Source organism: Scyliorhinus torazame, chromosome 4 (assembly GCF_047496885.1).
Source record: "Scyliorhinus torazame isolate Kashiwa2021f chromosome 4, sScyTor2.1, whole genome shotgun sequence".
In the NCBI taxonomy this organism is placed as follows: domain Eukaryota; kingdom Metazoa; phylum Chordata; class Chondrichthyes; order Carcharhiniformes; family Scyliorhinidae; genus Scyliorhinus; species Scyliorhinus torazame.
The window spans coordinates 182,306,570-182,328,200 of record NC_092710.1 but is presented as its reverse complement, the minus strand read 5'-3'; the positions used below and the strand labels follow the sequence as shown (position 1 = coordinate 182,328,200).

Genomic DNA, 21,631 nt, shown 5'->3' with positions numbered 1-21,631 from the left:
CAGTATTTTCCTTTTAGTCTAGCTAATTCGGGGCTAGTTCAGGGGCCTAATTACAAATGCAAATTTGTGGTGTACTTGCAATTTTAACTCTGGGTCGATTAAGGCCCAGCCAGACACTGATCTGAAAGTGAAAGCCGACAGCAGGTGTAGCCCATGCAAGTCTTGTTTTTATTTTTTTTAGAGGTTAGTTTGGGGATACGAGGTGTGGGAGTGTTCTTCCTGGCCCCACAAGTACATCATGGGCCTTCCTTGCTCAGTGCTTCCATCCGCTTGCTTAAGGCTGTTTTCTGGTGGGAACACACAGCCATTAAATTTTCGAGGCACAACTGCTGAACGCTTGGTCATCCCTGCCAGTTTCAGCTGGAGCCCATGAGGAAACATTAAAATGGGGCCAGCTTCAGCTCTGGCCTCTTTCCCAAGTTAAAATTGGAGCTAAAGTGACTATAGTCAGCAAGATAATTGCATGTATGCATGTCATTAGTTAACATGCAAACTTATAATGACATGACCAATTAGCTACATCACAGGAGTGCAAGCTAACATTTTAATCTGTCTCTCTGAGGGCTACCTGAACAGTTTGTTTGCTAGTCGAGGGAATGTAAACGTAAAGCATTTGGGGAAAGGTTGGAGTCAGAACTATTCCTGCTATTAGCATAATGTGGTCCATTATCTTTCTGGGAATTGAAATTTCTCTTTTGTCCATCCTTCCGATAAGTATGGGAAAATAAGACAAAAGTACAAATTTATGTTAAAATTCAGCATGTATAATTGAAGTTTTGCCTTTGTTGTAACTCTGCAATATTATAGTTTTTAACAGTCACACGTGTCCATTAGGGAAGAATTGAAATTGACCCAAGAATCTGATGGACTAAATGCAAAGTAATTAAAAATTGCCTCTATGCACTTGACTGATGAGAAAAGCTATCAACTAGACAGCAACAGGCCGAAACACGACACAATTGTTGAAACAGTTTTATTTCAATTTCTTTTAGTTGCTATGTTGCTTTTTGAGCCAATGATTTTTAATAATCACATAAAAATCAAATAATTCTCTTAACATATCATTAAATATGGCCATATTATTTTATTTTATCTAGAAATCCCAATAACAATTTTCCTCTACATAGGTCTTCTCCTTTCTCTGGCACCGGGCCAGCTGCGTTCAAGATAACCGTGTCTACATGCGGCCTAACCAGCAGTCCTTAAAGGGACCGCTGGAGGCCGCCACCATAAAGGTAAGTTTTTGAAAAAATACTTACCTGAATGTGGAGCTGGGAGGAGAAGGAGGGCTCCGCTTGGCTTCACACGAGTCCTGTAGACGGTTGCCTGTCCCAGCTTGGTCTCCTTTCCATCGTTCCTCTAGCCTTCCCAATTGCTCACCCTTTCTCTCAATCAACTCCTTCCTTCCCTCCACCTCCCCCCCCCCCCCCCCTTCCTTCTCGCCCTGTCCCCCACCCCCTCCCAGGACCTACCTGAGGACCGCTGCTGGGGAGGGGGGCCAGACTAACATTTTCCTTGTGAAACTGGTGATCTGCCTTTGGGCACCCAGTTGGAGTCTGCAGTTCACTGATGAGACTCATATCTCAGTTTTGGATGAGCTGTGTGACAGATGTCACCGAAAACAGCTAATAACGCCTTGCCATGCATATTTTCTGTATAGTATAACCTGTCATCTAATGTATTTGTTCCACGGCCATAAACGTGTGTATGTGTGCGCGCAAGGTTGTGTGTGTGACTGTATTTGTGGGTGTTATCCTCATTGTTTGGGGTAATGACAAAAGTCATCATTGGTGAAAATTGCTGTACACCATAGTTATGTATGCACTAATCATAGAATCAAGTATTTTTTAGTTTGTGGTAAAAGGAGAGATTATGTCTCCATTCTGGATGATCTGAAGTATAACTATCCAAGAATAATCTCAGGCAGAAAGTGAACAAGGTTGCAGATTGCTCAAGTGATTGATTTGGTTTGGTAGAAATAAACCAATTTGGGTAGTGAAGTGGCCAGCTTGGCTGCATTACTCACTGAGCCAGCTTTAGGTAGGGTATAGCATGGCTCAAAAACCAGCAAACCATCCTAGACTTTATTGATAAGGTATCCATACGCAGAAAGATGCAACAAAATTAATTATATTCACTATATTCTGCTAATTAGGAGGATGATTTTCCACTATTGGCGTCAAATTAAACTTAATGAGGCGAACAGTAATTGTTGGGAGGTCTTGTGGTATAGTGAAGCTCCAGGTTTGAGATCCGCCCCAGGGCCTTATAGCCAACGATGGTGTGTTCATTGTGCAGCTAAACAGGTCAAATGCCAACCTGCAAATCCTTCCAACACATGCCAAAGGCAGGTAGTAAGAGCAGAAGAGATTCCTGGTCAGCAGTGCAATGGAAAGTAAGTTTGAGCCTCTCCTCTACCGTAACTATCCATAGCTCAACACTACAATATGTATGTAAAAATGCATGTTGCCACAGCAACCTGGACCACCTGAGTCATCTGTAGTACACCACCACCATTGTAATTATTAGGTACAGAAAGTTGAAATTTAATTAATCTCTTCAAGAAAAACTGTTTACCACACCCATCATCCTCTGCAAAATTTATTAAAGTTGACGCTATTTTGCTGAATAGTTGAAAAACTGTGGAGGGTTTTTGAGATCAGTGCTTTATCTTTTCGAGGTCAAGTGATCTTAATGTAGAGTTTGATTTAGTTTTATTATATAGTTTTATTATACATAATGGAAAGAACAAAAAATGTTGCTGAACTGCTTAATTGCTATTTCATAACCTAAACGATGTGCTGATTTATTTTTAGGATTGTTGACTGGACATTCTTTAATATTTATTAATGTAGCCTATTTCTTTGGTTCATAACTGTCGAATATAGTATTTGATTTCATTTGAAGATGATAAAAGACCAAAGCATAATGGTTGTGGACCAAAACATTTGGTTCAAATACATTGAACAATTGAGTAAATATGGACATTAATTTTAAAGGTATTAATCATATTTTAGATTTATCAAAATAGTTTGTAGACTTTACATTTTATAATCTTGAGCAGAATTTGATCATGCAGTTTTAGCTTGGGCATTCTTTATGTATCGGTAAATGATTAACTGATCCATGATTAAATGATAACATGAATCAATTTAAGAAGTTATAAATTTTGAAATCATTAATTTACTAATTTTTAAAGTGTAAAGTATATCAACTGACCACAGGTTAAGGCCAGGATGAGATCAGTCATGACTGAATGGCAGACCAGACTCGATGGGCCAAACGGCCTAATTGTGGTCCGAGATCGTATGAACTTAAGAAATAAAGACAGCACCTCATATTCTGTTTATGATCCCTGTATAGGAAATAATTGCTATTATTCCAAAGTACTCAGAAATAGCCGCAAATCTCATTCCTTTGAGTTCTAGCTGCTGCAGCCTCCCTTAATACTGATCTCAGTCCCCAGAAATAGAGAAACCTCCTACATGAAGTCTCCACACACAAGTCAGAGGTATTTCTCCAAGACAGCGCGCCAAATCTTCCAAGGACTGGGAATCACCTTTTGGATTTCCACTCCGCTCTTTTTTTTGACTGTCAGATGGAGCTCTGCATTTCTGGCCCAGACTTCCAAACCAGGCCTCTTCGGAAGTGCGGAGCCTACTTGTTCTGGGAGTCCTTCTTTGTGATGCAGGATCATCGTGGGGAAGCCAAGCCGCATCCTCTCTTCATGGCACTAGCTGCCATATTCCGGTAAGTAGAGAGTTTAAAGATCCCAAAGCCACTTTGAGAAACTACAGAGAAGAAGGTAAGTGTGTGAGGTAGGTGGGTGGGTAGGGTGACAGGTGGGAAGGTGAGGAGATAAGGTTGCAGGTGGTTGAAGGGATAAGGTAACACGTGGATAGGGGAGCAGGGTGACAGATGGGTCAATGAGAGAGTAGAGCAGTGGGTGGGTGACGGTGTAGGGTGGTAGGTGACGGTGTAGGGGGTGGGGGTGGGTGAGTGGTTAGGATGGCAGGTGGGCGAGGGAATGGGGTGAAAGGTAGGTGGGTGAGTGAGGGGTAGGGTGCCAGGTTGCTTTTGGGGGCGGGGGGTAGAGTGCAGGTGAGTTGAGTGCAGGTGGGTGAGGTGACAGTTGGGTGGGTGAGGGAGTAGAAGGACAGTTGGGTGGATGAAGGGTTAGATTGCCAGGTAAATGTGTGAGGGGCAAGGGTGGCAGATATGTGGGTGAGGGGCAAGGGTGGTGAGTGGGTGAGGTGTAGGTTGGCAGGTGGGTGGGCGAGGGTAGAGTTGTCTGGTGGTTTGGAGGTCAGGGGCAAAGTCATGTGGTTGGGGGTTAGTCGGGGAAGTTAGTCAGGGGAGATAGTTGAATTGAGGGAGCATAGTTGTGTGTTTGTTGGGGTTTGTTGCGAGGGGGGTGTCTGGGAGTTAGTATTTTGGGGTCCTGTGGGGAGTCTGGAGTCAGTAATATAATTACCCAGGAGTTAGAATAGTTTTAATCCTTCTCTCTATTCCTGGGTAATTATTCTGGTAAGTGAGTCGCAACCACCGACTCTGAGAACATCTCTGACTTTAACTCAGAGTTTCAGAGGGTTCCAGATGCAGGGATTTTCCCATTAGAAGCTCAAACTTTATCGGCAATTCCTGTGTATCAATGTAGGGGATTTCCCAGGGGTCCCCCATCACATCTTGAGGGTACCTCTGGTGTACCACCATCTGAAGATCAGAAATGTTATGCTAATGTTTTCTCTTTGATTATATTGTGCAGAAATTTAACTGAGTTTTAGTCAAAAATGAAATTGATACAATGGCAAATGCTGGCTCAGTATACCTCACAAGTATCTGTGGTCTCACATCATATTAGCAAACTCTGATTCTGCGTTATGAGAGAATTTACCGTTACTGGATCATGCGTCATACTGTTTCTTTTTAGTGTTTGGATAAAACTGTGGTAATTTTCCTATACTGTCGCCAGGCAATTAAAAGGGAGCTGCAGTATTTCAAAGCTAGTTGTGAACTTCAATAGGAGCATTTCACACTGGAAACAGCATCGAGGAAGCAAAATTGGTCAAGATTATCTCTCAACCAACTCCTCCAGATTAACAGGCCATTCAGCTGATCTGTTATTTCCAGTAGTGGGAATTTGCCATACTCAAATTGGGTGCAATGTTGCCTCTATAACAAACATCGCTATGCTTTCAAATTATTTCAGTACCTGTACACCGCAGATAAATATCCAAAGAATGCTAAAGGTACGATACAAGAGCAAGTTCCTTCCTTTCTCAAGGACATTGAAATTTAAGGATGAGTAGTCATTTTGTACAGCTGCAATTAAACAAATTTAGCCAAAATGTAAGTTTAATTGTCAGTGTGTTGCTGTACAGCCAAAGTTTACAGCCAGTTTTCTTGATTTGATAAAAGCGATTGCTATCGCCCTATCCATACTGTGCGTGAGACATCGGGTTTCCTGGTCATCAGCTGCAGTTCAATCCTCAATAGATTTGAGGTAATTTTGTCACTTTTGTTTTTGTGAACATTACTGCATATCAGAAACACAAAGAAGGCTGCTACCAACGCAAAAAATGTCTGAAAACAGTACGGCAGTTCCAGATAATAACATTGAAAAAATCTGTCCTAAATAGCAGGCTGCAAAAGTGATAGCCAAGTTTATAATCTAATCTTATGATGTTCCAGACGGCACTTAAATAATGCTGAAAATGTAGCCATTGCAGTTTACAGTGCCGTCTGAACTGTTAAATCAGATATACTGCCTTGCAATTATTCCCAGTTATCCAATACCAAAACAACTCAGATTGAATTTTAAGGAATAAAATACTTTTTGTTTGCTGTTGTAATCTTTCAATTCTGCCACCAATAATCTGGCAATAAAATAATCTGTAGTAAAAGAAATTCCTGCAAAATATTTCTCTGACTATCTTAATAGCGTTGCCAATTTAAATGGAACTAACCAAGCATTTTTGCAACTGTGGATTTTCAACTGTCAGCAGCCAAATCTCATACACGTGGTAGTTGTGAACGTGTTGTAGACAGAGGCAAGGGGGGCACAGTAGTACAGTGGTTAGCACAGTTGTTTCACAGCTCGAGGGTCCCAGGTTCGATTCCCAGCTTGGGTCACTGACTGTGTGGAGTTTGCACGTTCTCTCTGTGTCTGTGTGGGTTTCCTCCGGGTGCTCACCCGGTTTCCACCCACAGTCCAAAGATGTGCAGGTTAGGTGGATTGGCCATGCTAAATTGCCCTTAGTGTTCAGAAAAGGTTGGGTGGGGTAACTGGGTTAAAGGGATAGGATGGAGGTGTAGGCCTGGGTAGGGTGCTCTTTCCAAGGGCTGGTTCAGACCCGATGGGCCGAATGGCCTCCATTCTGAACTGCAAATTCTATAATTCTATGAGTTATTAGATCTGTTGCTTTGATCTGAAAGAAGCTGCCTTACCTGTTTGATGGAGGTACTCAAAAATGGACTAAGGATAATTTTAATTTTAGAAGTACACTCTGTTGAAATAGGGTTACAGTGTTGACATTTCAAAATAAAACGTGCTAGATCTTTAAGAAAAATATTGTCGAACTTCATACAGTAAGTAAAGTAATAGGCCATTTGGTTATAGAATGTATTTTTTAAAATTACATTTCATTTTGGTCTATTTTGTTTACTGGAAGTTTCTTAACCACAATTTCCAGAAATGCGACATGATAAATTTCAAGTTACGTGTGTGAAACTTCCAGTTTAACCCATAAAGATGAATGTTGAAAGTGTGACAGATTGATGATGGTAGTTCACTCGTGTGTATCTGCACACAGGTCACGCACACAAACACTCACTCATTCTCACACTCACACCCTCAAGCACATTCATTCAAACATGCAGACACATTCACCCTTTATCATTCAAAAGTTAGCAGGGGAACTATTTGATCCGATATTAATGTGATAAAATAGCAAAGTGCCATCACTATTAGCATTTATAATGGTCAAGATTGAGATAGATGGAGCTGCCTTTGTTTAACAGTAACATAATTTATGACTTCCGGGAACGACTGTATCATTGTGATCTAGTTTAAAATAGAACAAACTTTGAAGGGAAAAATCTGCTACTTCAACTGGATCCTGAAGCTTGGCCATCCGTTATCCACCCGCCAATGAAAAGGACAATTGAGCAGAATGGATAACAGTGGAGTCTAAAATGGACATACCATTTTATATTTTCAGCAAAACTACAAATTTCAGAGTGGGATTTCAGAATGTTTTGTGTTTATAGCAGATTTCATAGTCTGATTTTTAAAAAAACCAATGTTGGTTAACTTGTCATCCAAATGACTGATACAAATCCAAAATGATATTGAATTGAAGAATATTGTATAAACCAAATTGTATTTGTAGAGCTTGTTGAATAAAATAGGCATTTCACAGAAGCATGAGAGGGAAACAGATATCTCAGAGGATTCGCTGACTGCTCCAGTCACATATTTATGCTATCTATCTCTGAGATTACCTACTTCAAAATCTGCAACATTGCCAGACTCCACCCCTGCGTTAGTTCATCTGTGGAAGCTCTTTTGTTTAAATATTGCCGTTGCTACAACTACACTATTCCAACATGCTCCTGGGTGACCTCCCGTATTCTCCATAAATTTTCTCCATAAATCTGAGATGACCCAAAAGTCTGCTGCCTGTGTCCTTACTCACTCCAAGTCCCGTTCACCCATTATTTCTATGCTCACATTTGCTCCCAGATGCCTGATTTTTAAAATGTTAATCCTTGTTTTCTACTAGGGCTAGTCCCCTTCCTGCCTGAAGCAGTGCACTTAGATAATTTCATAGTAGGATTTAACGCTGTCTCACTGACACAAATTAGATCCTGACGCATAAAAAATAAAAATGGTCATTGTACAAGGAGTTGAGAAGTTGGTAGGTGGTACATTTCCAAAATTAACCAGATATCTAACAATTGGATATCTACTGTATGCAACCTGAGAATTCACCTGAGGAAGGAGCTGCGCTCCAAAAGCTAGTGATTCGAAACAAACCTGTTTGACTTCAACCTGGTGTTGTATGCAACTGAAGTAAGAGTTGTTGAGAATATTGCTCCCTCCCTCTCACCTCTGTGTATACTTACCTGAATTGACTCTTGGTCAAGCCACATCTTGTTTTTAAATCCTCCATGTTTTCAAATGCCTCCCATGGTCTCATTCCTCCTTAATTGTAATCTCCTTCAGCCCGCAGAACCCTCTAAGAGCATTCCTCCCCCTCCGCGCCATGTTCTGCAGTAGCGGAGGGTGGCTTTCTAGTGGCGATGGTGGGATCTTCTGCTTCTGCCGTCGTCATCAGGGTTTCCCATTGAACGCATTTCTCGCTGCGGCAAAACCCATGCGCCGTCGGCTAGACTGCAGGATCCCACCAGTGTGAACAGCCAGAAAATTCCGCCCATTATTTTTGAAATTTGAATTCAAGCAAATGACTAAATCTGAGAATTTCAGCCAGTTTAAGTGATATGGATGAACTTGTTTCTTTAGCAAAAGGTAAATCATATAATGTCTATGAGAAATACTATCTCGGGCTGGTTTAGCACAGTGGGCTAAACAGCTGGCTTGTAATGCAGAACAAGGCCAGCAGCGCGGGTTCAATTCCCGTACCGGCCTCCCCGAACAGGTGCCGGAAATGTGGCGATTAGGGGATTTTCACAGTCACTTCATTGAAGCCTACTTGTGACAATAAGCGATTATTATTATTTTCCTGCAAAGCTGTGCATCCATGACGATGGGAGTTGTGGATGAAATGTTGTGGTCCTCTGTAAACAAAAGGGAATAGCTGAGAGTTATTTGAAACACATACATTGGAGTTGTTGTATGAGCCTCCTCGGTTGCATTTCAAGGCTTTTGAGTAGCTGCTTATGAGTATGTTGTTTCCTTTGGGGTAAGAGGCAAAAGCTTCACCACAAGTTGACCAATTAATTCCCTGTGGTTTGGGGGCTAGGCTACATGTTTGCGTAAGCATCAAGGAAGGCAGGACTTTATATCCAGTTACCTGCTTTATTATTTGGGAGAAAATGAGTGTTACACCATATATTTATCTACTCTGTGGTAATGATACATACAGCAGAATCTCCCTCTTTATAAAAATTTTTTATAAGCAGAGTGATAAGGACTTGTCACGAGTTAAGACGCGGATAGCAGAGATTTGAATGACCCGTCCGTTTACGAAGGACAGAATGTGGTCAACAGCCAAGAGTTCACTGGAATGGTCAAGTGTAGTGATAACAAAGGCATGAATGAAGGTTACAGCAGCAGATGAGCTCAGACATCGACAAAAGTTGAGTGATGCGCAGGAGGTTGAAACAGGGGTTTTGTGATAGCATGAACATGAGGTCAGAAACTCATCTTGGGGTCCGATGTAAACCAAGTCTATGAACAGGCTTGTTTAATCTCAGCCAAGGAGAAGGATGGTGTGGATAGCTAGGAAACAAGAGTTTTGAGCAGGGATAGATAACAATAGCGTCAGTCTTCCAGTATCTAATTGGAGAAAAATTCTGCTCATCCAGTACTGGATGCTGGATAAGCCGTCTGATGGTATAGCAACAGTGTAGGAGTCGAACAATGTGGTTGTTCATAAGTTCATAAGATAAAGAAGCAGATTTAGGCCATTCAGCCCATCAGGTCCACTCAATGTGTGTTAGAGTTGGGTGTCATCAATATTCATGTGTCAACGAACCTGTACTTTCGGATGATTTCGCCAAGAGCAGCATTTGGGTAAGAAACGGGAGGGAACCAAGGATAGAATCTTGGGGGAAAGGTCATAGTGCAGGAGCAGTGATAGAAGCCATTGCTTCTCTATGATTCTCTGGTTATGATTAGGTAGATAGGAATGGAATCAGATGAGAGCATTCCCCCCATTTGGACTACCATGGAGAAGTGTTAGAGAAAAATGATGGTGCTCAACTTTCTCAAGGGCTATAGACAGGATGAGGAAGGACAGTTTGCTTTTGTCACAAACACGTAGTGTGTGATTCTCCGCCCATGTTGCTCTCAAGCGCGAACACACGCAGCTGGAGAATCCTGGGAGAGGCTTCCAGCGGACCTGCCGACAGGCTTCCGTGTCTTGCGTGATGCACTGAAATCCCGCAAGACGTCGGAGTCGGAACTCCACCCAAATGGACGTGATCAAATGCCGCTCCCGGAAGTAGGTCGCAAACCAAATTACAACCTGCCTGCCCGGGATACACTGGCCTCCCTCGATTCTCCGGCCACTCCAGGGAGGCTGCAGCTGGGCGCTGATCAGTGCTGGTCCACTCAAATGTGGACCAGGCAGAACGTCACCCAAGGGTGGGATTCTGCGACCGACTTCGCCTGGCGACTGGAGAAATTCACCCGAGGGCAATGGATTTTTCCATTCTACACGGCCCGCCCGTGGCATTCTTGCAGCGGGCAGGCCGGGAGAATCCAGCCCTTGCAAGTGTCATTGAATAGCAATGGGGAACTCACCGGCAGACCACCGTCTTTTGTTACTTTTGTGACTTGTAAGATTTGCCTCGGTACAGTAGCAGGGGAGGAATGCTGATCAGACGGATTGAAAAATATAGGGCGGAATTCTCCTTTGGCTGACACCGAAATCAGGAAATGCGATTGGGTGGAGAATAAGTCCCAATGGCAAAATTGCGGTGGGAGCCGATTTGATGCCAAATCGCAATTCTCCGACATCTCGACAGCGGCATCAATGCGGCCCGGAACGCACGTACAGTAAACACCATTTGTATATCATTAGTGGGCCTGACCCGCTATTCTCCAGAGCCTCCGCGATTCTCTGCCTCCGATGGGCCGAGTTCCTAATGGCGCATTTCCATTAACCATTGTCGTAAAAACCCATCTAGTTCACTAATGTACTCATTGAAATCTGCTGTCCTTACCTGGTCTGACCTACAGGTAACTCTAAACCCACAGTGATGACCCTTAAAATGGCCTCGCAAACCACTCAGGTGTATCAAACCGCTAAAAGCATGTCGGCATCGACTTCGGCACAGGAAGGATAAATGTGGCACACACATGGGAACATCACCACCTGAAAGTTCTCCATTAAGCCACACACCATCCTGACATGGAATTATATCACTGTTCCTTCACTGTCACTGGGTCAAAATCCTGGAACTCACTTCCTAACAGCACCGTGGGTGTACCATGGACTGCAGCATTTCACCACCACCTTCTGAAAGGCAACTCGGGATGGGCAATAAATGCTGGCTGAGTCAGCGACACCCACATCCAATGAATGAAAATATTATTAGCGACATGTCAGCCTAAATATTCTCCAGGTCCTACTGCATTTGGACATGGGCTGCTTCAGTATTTGAGTTGAGAATGGTGCTGAACATTGTACAATCATCAGCGAACATCCCGATTTCTAACCTTGTGCTGGAAGGAAGGTCATTGATAAAGCAGCTGAAGATGGTTGGGCCTAGGACAATACCCTCAGGAACACCTGCAGTGATGTCCTGGGACTGAGATGACTGACGTCCAATAACCACAACCATCTTCCTTTGTTCCAGGTCTGACTCCAACCAGTAGAGAATTTTCCTTGATTCCCATTGACTCCAGTTTAGCTAGGGCTCCTTGATGCCATATTTGGTCAAATGCTGCCTTGATGTCAAGGGCAGTCACTCTCACTCAGCAGTTTTGTCCATGTTTGAACCAAGCCTGTAATCAGGTCAGGAGCTGAGTGATGCTGGTGGAATCCAAGCTGAGCATCAGTGAGCAGGTTTTGCTGAGTAAATGCGACTTGATCGCACTGTTGATGACCACTTCCACCACTTTATAATAATCTTTATTGTCACAAGTAGGCTTACATCAACACTGCAATGAAGTTACTGTGAAAAGCCCCTAGTCGCCACATTCCGGCACCTTTTCGGGCACACGGAGGGAGAATTTAGAATGTCCAATTCACCTAACAGCATATCTTTCGGGACTTGTGGGAGGAAACCGGAGCACCCGGTGGAAACCCACACAGACGCAGGGAAAACGAGCAGATTCGGCACAGATAGTGACCCAAGCCGGGAATCGAACCTGGGACTCTGGCGCTGTGAAGCAACAGAGCTAACCACTGTGCTACCGTGCCACCCACGATACTGATGACCGAGAGTAGACTTGTGGGGCGGTAATCGGCCAAGTTGGATTAGTCCTGCTTTTAATGTACAGGACATACTAGGGCACAATCTCTGCAGAGACAGAAAAGAGAAATTCAAACTTCCTGTTATCAGCTGCAATAATGACATGTCAATATTTCACAATCTTTAAAACTTTTACTGTATCAAATGATTTTAAAAAACGCTATTCACTAAACACTATTTTCGTGCATAAGCAACTTAAACTTTAAATTGTGGAAATAAGCAGTGCCTTAGTTATTACTCAGGCTAGGAGAGTGGATAAAGATGTTGCAGCTGGAATACAATGTGGAAAAGTGTGAGGTTATGCACTTTGGTAGGAAGAATGGAGGCATAGACTATTTCTAAATGGGAAAAGGCTTAGGAAATCAGAAGCACAAATGGACTTGGGAGTCCTAGTGCAAGATTCTCTTAAGGTTAACATGCAGGTTCAGTCGGCAGTTAGGAAGGCAAATTCAGGGCAGCATGGTGGCACAGTGGTTAGCACTGGGACTGCGGCGCTGAGGACCCGGAGTCGAATCACGGCCCTGGGTCACTGTCTGTGTGGAGTTTGCACGTTCTCGCCATGTCGGCGTGGGTTTCACCCCCACAATCCAAAAGATGTGCAGGTTAGGTGGATTGGCCACGCTAAATTGCCCCTTAATTGGGAGAAAAAAAAATTGGATACTCTAAATTTATTTTTAAAAAGGAAGGCAAATTCAATGTTATCATTCGTGACGAGAGGGCTAGAATACAAGAGCAGGTACTTCTGAGGCTTTATAAGGCTCCGGTCAGACGCCATTTGGAGCATTGTGATCAGTTTTGGGCCCCGTATCTAAGGAAGGATGTTCTGGCCTTGGAAAAGGTCCAGAGGTGGTTCACAAGAAAGTTATCGTCACTCTTCAGATTCTTCCTGTTTCTTCTCTTCCTTTTTCTCTTCAGCAGCAACAGGAGCAGCAGTGGAAACAACTGCTGCATCAGCTGGGGCACTGCTACCAGCACCAACGTTGCAGATCAGACTAGTGATGTCAATATTAGCCAATGCCTTGGCAAACAGACTAGGCCAGGAAGGCTCAATGGTCGCACCAGCTGTTTTAATCAGGGCATTGAGTTTGTCTTAGGTGACAGTGACCTCGTCACCGTGCAGGATGAGTGCGCTGTAGATACAGGCAAGTTCTGAGTGGAGGTCATGGCGCTGGATCTCTGCGGGTGGGTCCAATGGTGCTAGTCGCCGGGGGGGGAAACTCGGCCTTAGCTTCGTCCAGAAGAACCGAGCACTTCCGAACCGGGCAGAGTGAGCAGCAGCCGGCTTTTAATTATGCCAGCTGCGAGCGGCCTTTATACCATTTTTAAAAATGTGGCCGCACTGCGCATGCGTGCCCGCTCATCAGTGCGCAAGTGCAAAACTCTTCGCATGCGCACTGATGAGTGGGCACGCACGCGCAAGGCTGCTCGCAGCCGGCATAGTTAAAAGCCGGCTGCTGCGGCTGTTGCGCTCGAATTTGCGCAATCGGGAGCGCCGCGACGGACGGCTCCGAGATCCTCCCGACACACGCCCACGACCCACCCACGGGTCGCGCCCTGGACTTTGAAGATCACTGCTCTAGAGTTTCGAAGAATGAGAGGTGATCTCACTGAAACTTACAGAATTCTTACAGGGGCGACAGGGGAGATAGGATGTGGTTAGGATGTTTCCCCTGGCTGGTGAGTCTGGGACCAGAGGGAAGGGTACAGGGTAAGCGACAGGGTAAGCAAAAGATCATTTAGGACTGTGAGGAGGAATATCTTCACTCAGTGAGTGGTGTATCTTTGAAATACACTACCCCAGAGGTCTATGGAAGCTCAATCATTGAGCAAGTTCAAGACGGTAATGAAGAGTTCTAGATACTAATGACATCAAGGAACATGGGAATAGTGCAGGATATTGGCTTTGAAATAAATGATCAGCCATGACCTCATTGAATGGATGAGCAAGCTTGATAGGTTGAATGACCTACCCTTGATCCTGTGCTCCTAAATTGAGCACAAGCTCCCACCTGTGTTCTACATGGTGAACAATAGTGTCAGTATTTTCTCTGCTAAAGGCACTTACCTGCCTAATTCTATCTTTCCCTGCTCTCTATCTCTCAGATGGTTGCAGGACAAAATTGCAATTTCCTTCTGCTGTGATATTCTCATGTTTAACAGGAAATCTGTAATCTGATCTCAAGATGGCTTTCTCAACCCCTTACCCATGGTGACAAGAAACGCATTGGGCGCAATTCTCTCCAAAAAAATTTGAAGTGTGGTTTCCAGCAGGAAATGTGGTTCAATTCTCACTGGGTGGGTCGGCGCAAACCAGATCTCAATCTACCTGCACTTTGGACATTTCTCCAGATTGGTCCAATCTCAAAGTTAAGTGACAGCCACCCTTACCCCCACCACCTAATTGACATTGCGACCCTCCACAGACAAGGGGAACACCCCAGCCTTTTATTACAAATAGGCAATCTCCACCCCCCCCCCACCAATAAATGTTTGTGTCATCACCTCCCCCACACCATGCAGGCATCAGGATGATCGACCCCACCCCCCCCTCCTCGCGGCATCATTTCTCAACCCCCCCCAGGCAAGGATCACCGAGATTAGGGCCCTCGGCCCTGCTCACTTCAGGCCCCACCCATTGGCATTGTCACTTTGCACTGCCAAGGGGCACCGCTTGCAATGTCTCTGACCACCTAGGGGCTACAATGGCTTCCGAGCCCCACAGTGTGGTCATCACATCTGGTCCGCATTTGTGGAGACCAGTAGTGATTTGCGCTGGCTTCACGTTGCGCTGGCGGATGGGGGAATTGCAGGAGCTGGGAGAATTCAACTTAAAAGCCGATCCTGCAAGTTTAAACAAGATTGTTAACGTGCTAATCTGGTTCATGCCCAGCGAGGGTATGGGCCTGGGAGGATCAGAAACTGTTAGGTGCCTGCCGCGAATCCCATTTTTGGCATCTCCCAGAATTCTACCGACATAGCTGTGGTAAACCACTGTATTGTATTGTATTGTACTGTTGTATTGTTACATGCCTGGGCTTGTCCCTGCTGGCTCCGCCTGTGGCTTCTCCCCTCAGGCTCATGTATAAAGGTGGCTGGTCGCCGCCTCTGATCCAGTACGGGATCAGAGGCCAGGAGGCTTTCTGTTTAGTGTATTAAAGCCTTAGTTACGTTCACCACTCGTTGTGTGTTCATTGATGGCATATCAATTTAATACACTAAACATCTAATATGAATTCGTCACTCAAGCCTGATCGCCTGGAGCTGGACCCACAGGCAGCCGATGCCACTGCAACTTTCGAGCACTGGCTAATCTGCTTCGAAGCGTACCTCGGATCCTTCACCGAAGACTTCACTGACCTCCAAAAGAAGCAGATCCTCCATGCACGGGTGAGTCCGCAAGTCTTTCTCCTCATCAGGGACGCCCCCTCGTATACGGAGGCGATAATGCTGCTGAAGAGACACTATGTTAAGTCTGTGAACGAGGTGTTGCTAGGCACCTTCTTGCCACGAGACGACAATGCCCTGGGGAATCACTAGCAGAATTCCTGCGTGCCTTGCGGGTACTCTGCTGGAACTGTGACTGCCAGGCGGTATCGGCTACCCAACACGCGGTGCTGTTGATCAGGGACGCTTATGTCACAGGCATGAAAGCAAACTACATCCGCCAGCGATTGCTAGAAGGGGGGTACGCTCGGCCTACCAGAGACAGTGCAGCTCTCAAACCCGCTGGAGGTGGCCTACCAGAACATGGATGCCTACATCTCCGACCGGGCGGCACCCTCGTGGACCTCGTGGGCACCACAATCATCCGACCCGGGTGCGGTGCAAGCCTGTGCCGCGCAGCTGCCCGCCAACGCCGGAGGCCCGAAATGCTACTTTTGCGGCCAGGGTAATCATCCCAGACAATGCTGCCCTGCACGGAACGCGACTTGCAACGGGTGTGGGAGGAAGGGCCACTTTGCGAAAGCCTGCCAGGCCCGATCTCTCCCTAAAGCTTCTAGGCCCAGCAGCGCTGTCTGCTGCCTGTCGGGGCCATCCCCAGCTGCCGCGCCACCCGTCATGTGCGACCCGTGCGTGCCGCCATCTTCGATTACGGCCGCCACGTGCGACCCATGGGGGCCGCCATCTTTAACGCCATTTTGTACTGCACCCGCCACATGCGACCCATGGGGGCCACCATCTTTGACACCATCTCCGATGCCACCCGCGACCCATGGGGGCCGCCACCTTGGGACCACTCCGCACCCTCCCGGGAGGCCTGCTCACCCGATCGTACGCTGGCCGCCGCTACCTCCGACTGGCCTACCCATCACCTTCCGAAACTCGCCTCCATCACGCTCGACCAGTCCCGGCCTCATCACCTCACTAAATCGACGATGACCATCCGGTTCAACGGGCAAGAGACGGCCTGCCTTTTCGACTCCGGGAGCACAGACAGCTTCATACGCCCAGATACGGTAAAGCGCTGCTCTCTCCCAATCTTACCCGCGACCCAGAAAATCTCCCTGGCATCCAGATCACATGCAGTAGAAATCCGGGGGTACTGTGTTGCGACCCTTACTGTACAAGGCGTAGAATACGCTAACTTCAAACTCTACGTCCTTCTCCATCTCTGCGCCGCCCTATTACTTGGGCTCGACTTCCAGTGCCACCTCCAAAGCCTTACTTTAAAGTTCGGTGAACCCCTGCCCCCCCCTCACCGTCTGTAGCCTCGCGAGCTTTTAAGCTCGCCCCACCCTCGCTCTTCGCTAACCTCACCCCGGACTGTTATCCCGTCGCAACTAGGAGCAGGCGATACAGTGCCCGGGATAGGACCTTTATCACGTCGGAGGTCCGGAGACTCCTGCGAGAGGGGATTATTGAGGCTAGTACCAGCCCCTGGAGAGCCCAAGTGGTGGTCGTTAAGACTGGGGAGAAGCACTGGATGGTCATCGACTACAGTCAGACCGTCTCCAGTATACGCAACTCGATGCGTACCCCCTCCCCCGCATATCTGACATGGTCAATCAGATTGCGCAGTATCGAGTCTTCTCCACAGTTGACTTGAAGTCGGCATACCACCAGCTCCCTATCCGGCCGGAGGACCGCCAATACACTGCCTTCGAGGCAGATGGCCGCCTCTGCCACTTCCTCAGGGTTCCCTTCAGTGTCACCAATGGGGTTTCGGTCTTTCAACGAGAAATGGACCGAATGGTTGACCAGTACGGGCTGCGGGCCACGTTCCTGTACTTGTATAATGTCACCATCTGCGGCCATGACCAGCAGGACCATGACGAAAACCTCCGGCACTTCCTCCACACCGCTAAACTCCTGAACCTCACTTACAATAAGGAAAATGCGTTATCCGCACAACCCGCCTAGCCATCCTCGGCTACGTTGTGGAAAACGGAGTCCTCGGGACCGACCCCGACGGCATGTGCCCCCTCCTGGAACTCCCCCTCCCCATTGCCCAAAGGCCCTGAAGAGGTGCCTGGGGCTCTTCTCCTACAATGCCCAATGGGTCCCCAATTATGCGGACAAGACCCATCCTCTTATTAAATCCACCGTTTTGCCCCTGACAGCTGAGGCCTGCCTGGCCTTCAACCGCATCAAGGCAGATATTGCCAAAGCCGCAGTGCACGCTGTGGACGAGTCCATTCCATTCCAGGTGGAGAGCGATGCGTCGGACTTTGCGCTGGCCGCTACCCTCGGCCAGGCAGGCAGGCCCATGGCTTTCTTCTCCCATACCCTCCATGCCTCCGAAATTCGACTCTCCTCCGTCGAAAAGGAAGCCCAAGCCATCGTAGAAGTTGTGCGACATTGGAGGCATTACCTGGCCGGCAGGCGATTCACTCTCCTCACTGACAAATGGCCGGTTGCCTTCATGTTCAATAACACACAGCGGGGCAAGATCAAGAACAACACGATTCTGAGCTGGAGGATCAAGCTCTCTACTACAACTATGATATCTTGTATCGACCTGAGAAGCTCAATGAGCCCCCAGATGCCCTATCCCGTGGTACATGTGCCTGCGTACAAGTTGACCGACTCCCGGCCCTCCACAATGACCTCTGTCACCAGGGGGTCACCCGTTTTTTTCACTTTATCAAGGCTCGCAACCTGCCTTACTCCATCGAGGAGGTCAGGACCAGGGACTGCCAGGTCTGCGCGGAGTGCCAACCGCACTTCTATCGGCCAGACAGAGCGCACCTGGTAAAGGCTTCTCGACCCTTTGAGCGCCGCATCGTCGATTTCAAAGGGCCCCTCCCCTCCACTGACCGTAACGTGTACTTCTTCAACATTGTTGACGAGTACTTAAGATTCCCCTTTGCCATCCCATGCACTGACATGACCTCCGCCACCGTCATCAAGGCCCTGCACAGTCTTTTGGGTTCCCCACCTACATCCATAGTCCAGCAGGGTGACCAGCTACAAACCCCGGGGCAACAGACAGGTGGAGAGGGAGAACGCGACGGTCTGGAAGGCCGTCCTCCTGGCCCTACGGTCTAGAGGTCTCCCAGACTCCCGCTGGCAGGAGGTCCTCTCCAATGCGCTCCACTCCATCCGGTCGCTCCTGTGCACTGTCACCAACGAGACTCCTCACGAACGTATGTTTGCCTTCCCCAGGAAGTCCACCTCCGGGGTCTCGTTCCCATCCTGGCTGACAGTCCCAGGGCCCGGCCTCCTCCGGAAGCATGCGAGGAGTCATAAATCGGATCCCCTTGTAGAGAAGGTCCTGCTCCTCTATGCCAATCCACAATATGCCTATGTGGCACATCAGGACGGGCGACAGGACACAGTCTCGCTTCGAGATTTGGCAACTGCAGATTCCCCAGTGACCATCACCACCACCCCCGACCCTAAACCGTCTTCCGTTACCTCTACCCGCCTACGTCAAGAACTGGCACCCGCAGGCTCACCGGCGACCATCACCCCCCCCCCGCCTCTCCACCGACTCAACAACTGGGTGAAGAAGAGGACAACACACTCCCAGATGCGCATGTCTCGACACCGGTGCCCACACCACAGCCGGGACTGAGGCGATCACGGCGGAAGGTCAAGGCCCCCGACAGACTTGATCTTTAAGCCCACTTCATTCCCGCTGGACTCTTTTTTTAACAGGGGGTGAATGTGGTAAACCACTGTATTGTATTGTATTGTACTGTTGTATTGTTACATGCTTGGGCTTGTCCCTGCTGGCTCCACCTGTGGCTCCTCCCCTCAGGCTCATGTATAAAGGTGGCTGGTCTCCGCCTCTGATCCAGTTCGGGATCAGAGGCCAGGAAGCTTTCTGTTTAGTGTATTAAAGCCTCAGTTACATTCACCACTCGTCGTGTGTTCATTGATGGCATATCAATAGCGGAATTTGTGCCAGGTGCAAAACGGCCAGAGAATCGCCCCCATTTGGTTTGTAGCTAGTAGTTTTGTATCTAAATAGAAATGCTCATCAGTTACTTTGATCACAACTGTTGTTCCTTTTGGAAGTAAAGGGATAGGTTCCAGCCCAACTGTTTCCAATTTGATATTGATACCATCTTTTGAAACTTCAGGAAATGCAGGGTCTACGCATTGGAGATATAGGAACAGTTGTCATTGTCACCAAATGTAAATACCCTCCACCTTTCTCTCCATAAAACAATCTGCGTATACTTCTGATCTCTAAACAATTAAATCACCCAGGCTTACTGTAAAGCAGACTCCAGCACATGCCACGTGATCCTTAATGTAAGTTAAAAGTCCGAAACGATAATACTGTTATAAACCAAAGGACATAGTTCTAAAACATAAGGGGCGGGATTCTCTGTCCTGCCACACCATTTTCTGGTGTGGCGCGGATTCTCTGTCCCGCCAGCTGGCCAATGGGGTTTCCCATTGTGGGCAGCCCCACACCGTCGGGAAATCTGCAGGCGTGGGTGCACTGCCAGCGCACCAGAGAATCCCAACAGCAGAGAATCCAGCCCGATAATCTTATTAATTTCACAATTGTAACAAGTTGAATAGTTTATGCTAAGTGTGCTCTCCAAGGTGCGTTGCAGGATATTTTAAGTGTAATCATGTTTATGTATAAAAATCTGTCATTGAAGGCAATCATAGGACTTGATAAAAAGCATCTGGAGGTTGTGTAATACTCTGTCAGTGTTTAGAGAGAGCTTCTCCTGGCTGAGGAAGAGGTGATCCTCAAATCGTAAAGTCAGGAATAAATCCAAGTCATGTTCATTTTCAATTGGATATTAAATGGAGGGCATCAACTCACGAGACAAAAACTAGAATTATGTCAATATTTAGATGAAGGAATATTATGAAATTAATGAAGTCTCCAGTTAAAGATATCTGTTACAGATGACGGGGTTGAAGGGGGGGGGGGGGGGGCGGCAAAGACTTGAAAATAAAATATGCATCTGAGAGAACTGGAAATTCCATATACGTGGTGGCCTGAAACCTTGTGGAAGCTGATTTGATCTGTCGTCTACAGTGTAACTAATATTGTAAGGCCTTTGCCCAACGCATACTGAAAACAGGAAGTGGGGGTGGTTTCTGTAAATGACAGGAGAATGCACATTTAAACTTGACAGGAAATGCTACTTTGAAGTGTAGGAAAATAGACAGCAAAGGAGCGTGCAACTTTACAGCATCTTCAGGGAATTATCTCATCGGCGAAAATATTTTGGGCTTTTATTCCATATAATGGTATGTCAGACCTAATCATTGACCTTACTTTAGCTACTATAAGTCTTTTTAATGTATGTTCTTCGTGTCACAGATACCTAACTAAAACTCTATCAACTTTACGAAGCCTGATAGTTTTGCTACAGCAAGCTTGAACGATCTCTCTGGTTTCTATCGCTTTCAGTCTTAAAACAGTTAAGGCCAGGTCTGATATATTTTGTTAAATGTGAGAAAAACGCTACTTAACCTGTAAAGGCATATTAAATATTTAAATGTTCAAACCAACAATCGGTTTCACTGAAATCTAACGTGTTCAGGCTCAAGCTGGATGACTAAGGCCCAGTTGAAGTGGAACTGCAGCTATCTATGTATATATATGTGGGTAGAAGCACGTGTTCAGCACAAGCACTGAATGTTGATCAACTACACACTTTTATTTGGCTAAGATTATGCAGTTCGTTTAACTTGTGTTACTTTTCTGTTTATTGTGAGAATGGAGAGGTCATTATTTCATTATTGGCAGCAAAGTAATTGTGCAGGATAGCATGTGTGCAGAATCTGTGATGTGTGTGATTATGAAAGCTGGGAAAATGATTAAGTGGAACCATGTGTAGGTTTATCTAGTTTTGAACACAGAAAAAAATTACAATCCAAAGATGTGTACGTCAGGTGGGGTTGCGCGGATAGGGTGGGGACTCAATGGGCCAAGAGTCCTCCATCTGCATTGTAGGCATTCTGTGGATTCTATGGATCTGTAGTGAAGTGGGAAGAAAAGGCAGCCTTGATTCATTTTATTGTAAACTTCGGAATATAGAATATA

General features: G+C 46.4%; 1 protein-coding gene across 13 annotated transcripts in view; it reads left to right on the top strand.

Annotated features, from left to right (window-relative positions):
* dnmt3ab (DNA (cytosine-5-)-methyltransferase 3 alpha b) overlaps nt 1-21,631 on the top strand; it is an 846,991-nt gene that overhangs the window by 141,052 nt on the left and 684,308 nt on the right. For 10 of the 13 annotated variants that reach the window (XM_072498942.1, XM_072498946.1, XM_072498952.1 and 7 more), the window contains one exon: nt 1,128-1,235. The exons of the other annotated variants lie outside the window; for them this stretch is intronic. In XM_072498942.1, the coding sequence (XP_072355043.1) occupies nt 1,128-1,235 (108 nt within the window). The remainder of the gene's footprint in view (nt 1-1,127; nt 1,236-21,631) is intronic. 13 annotated transcript variants of the gene reach the window in all.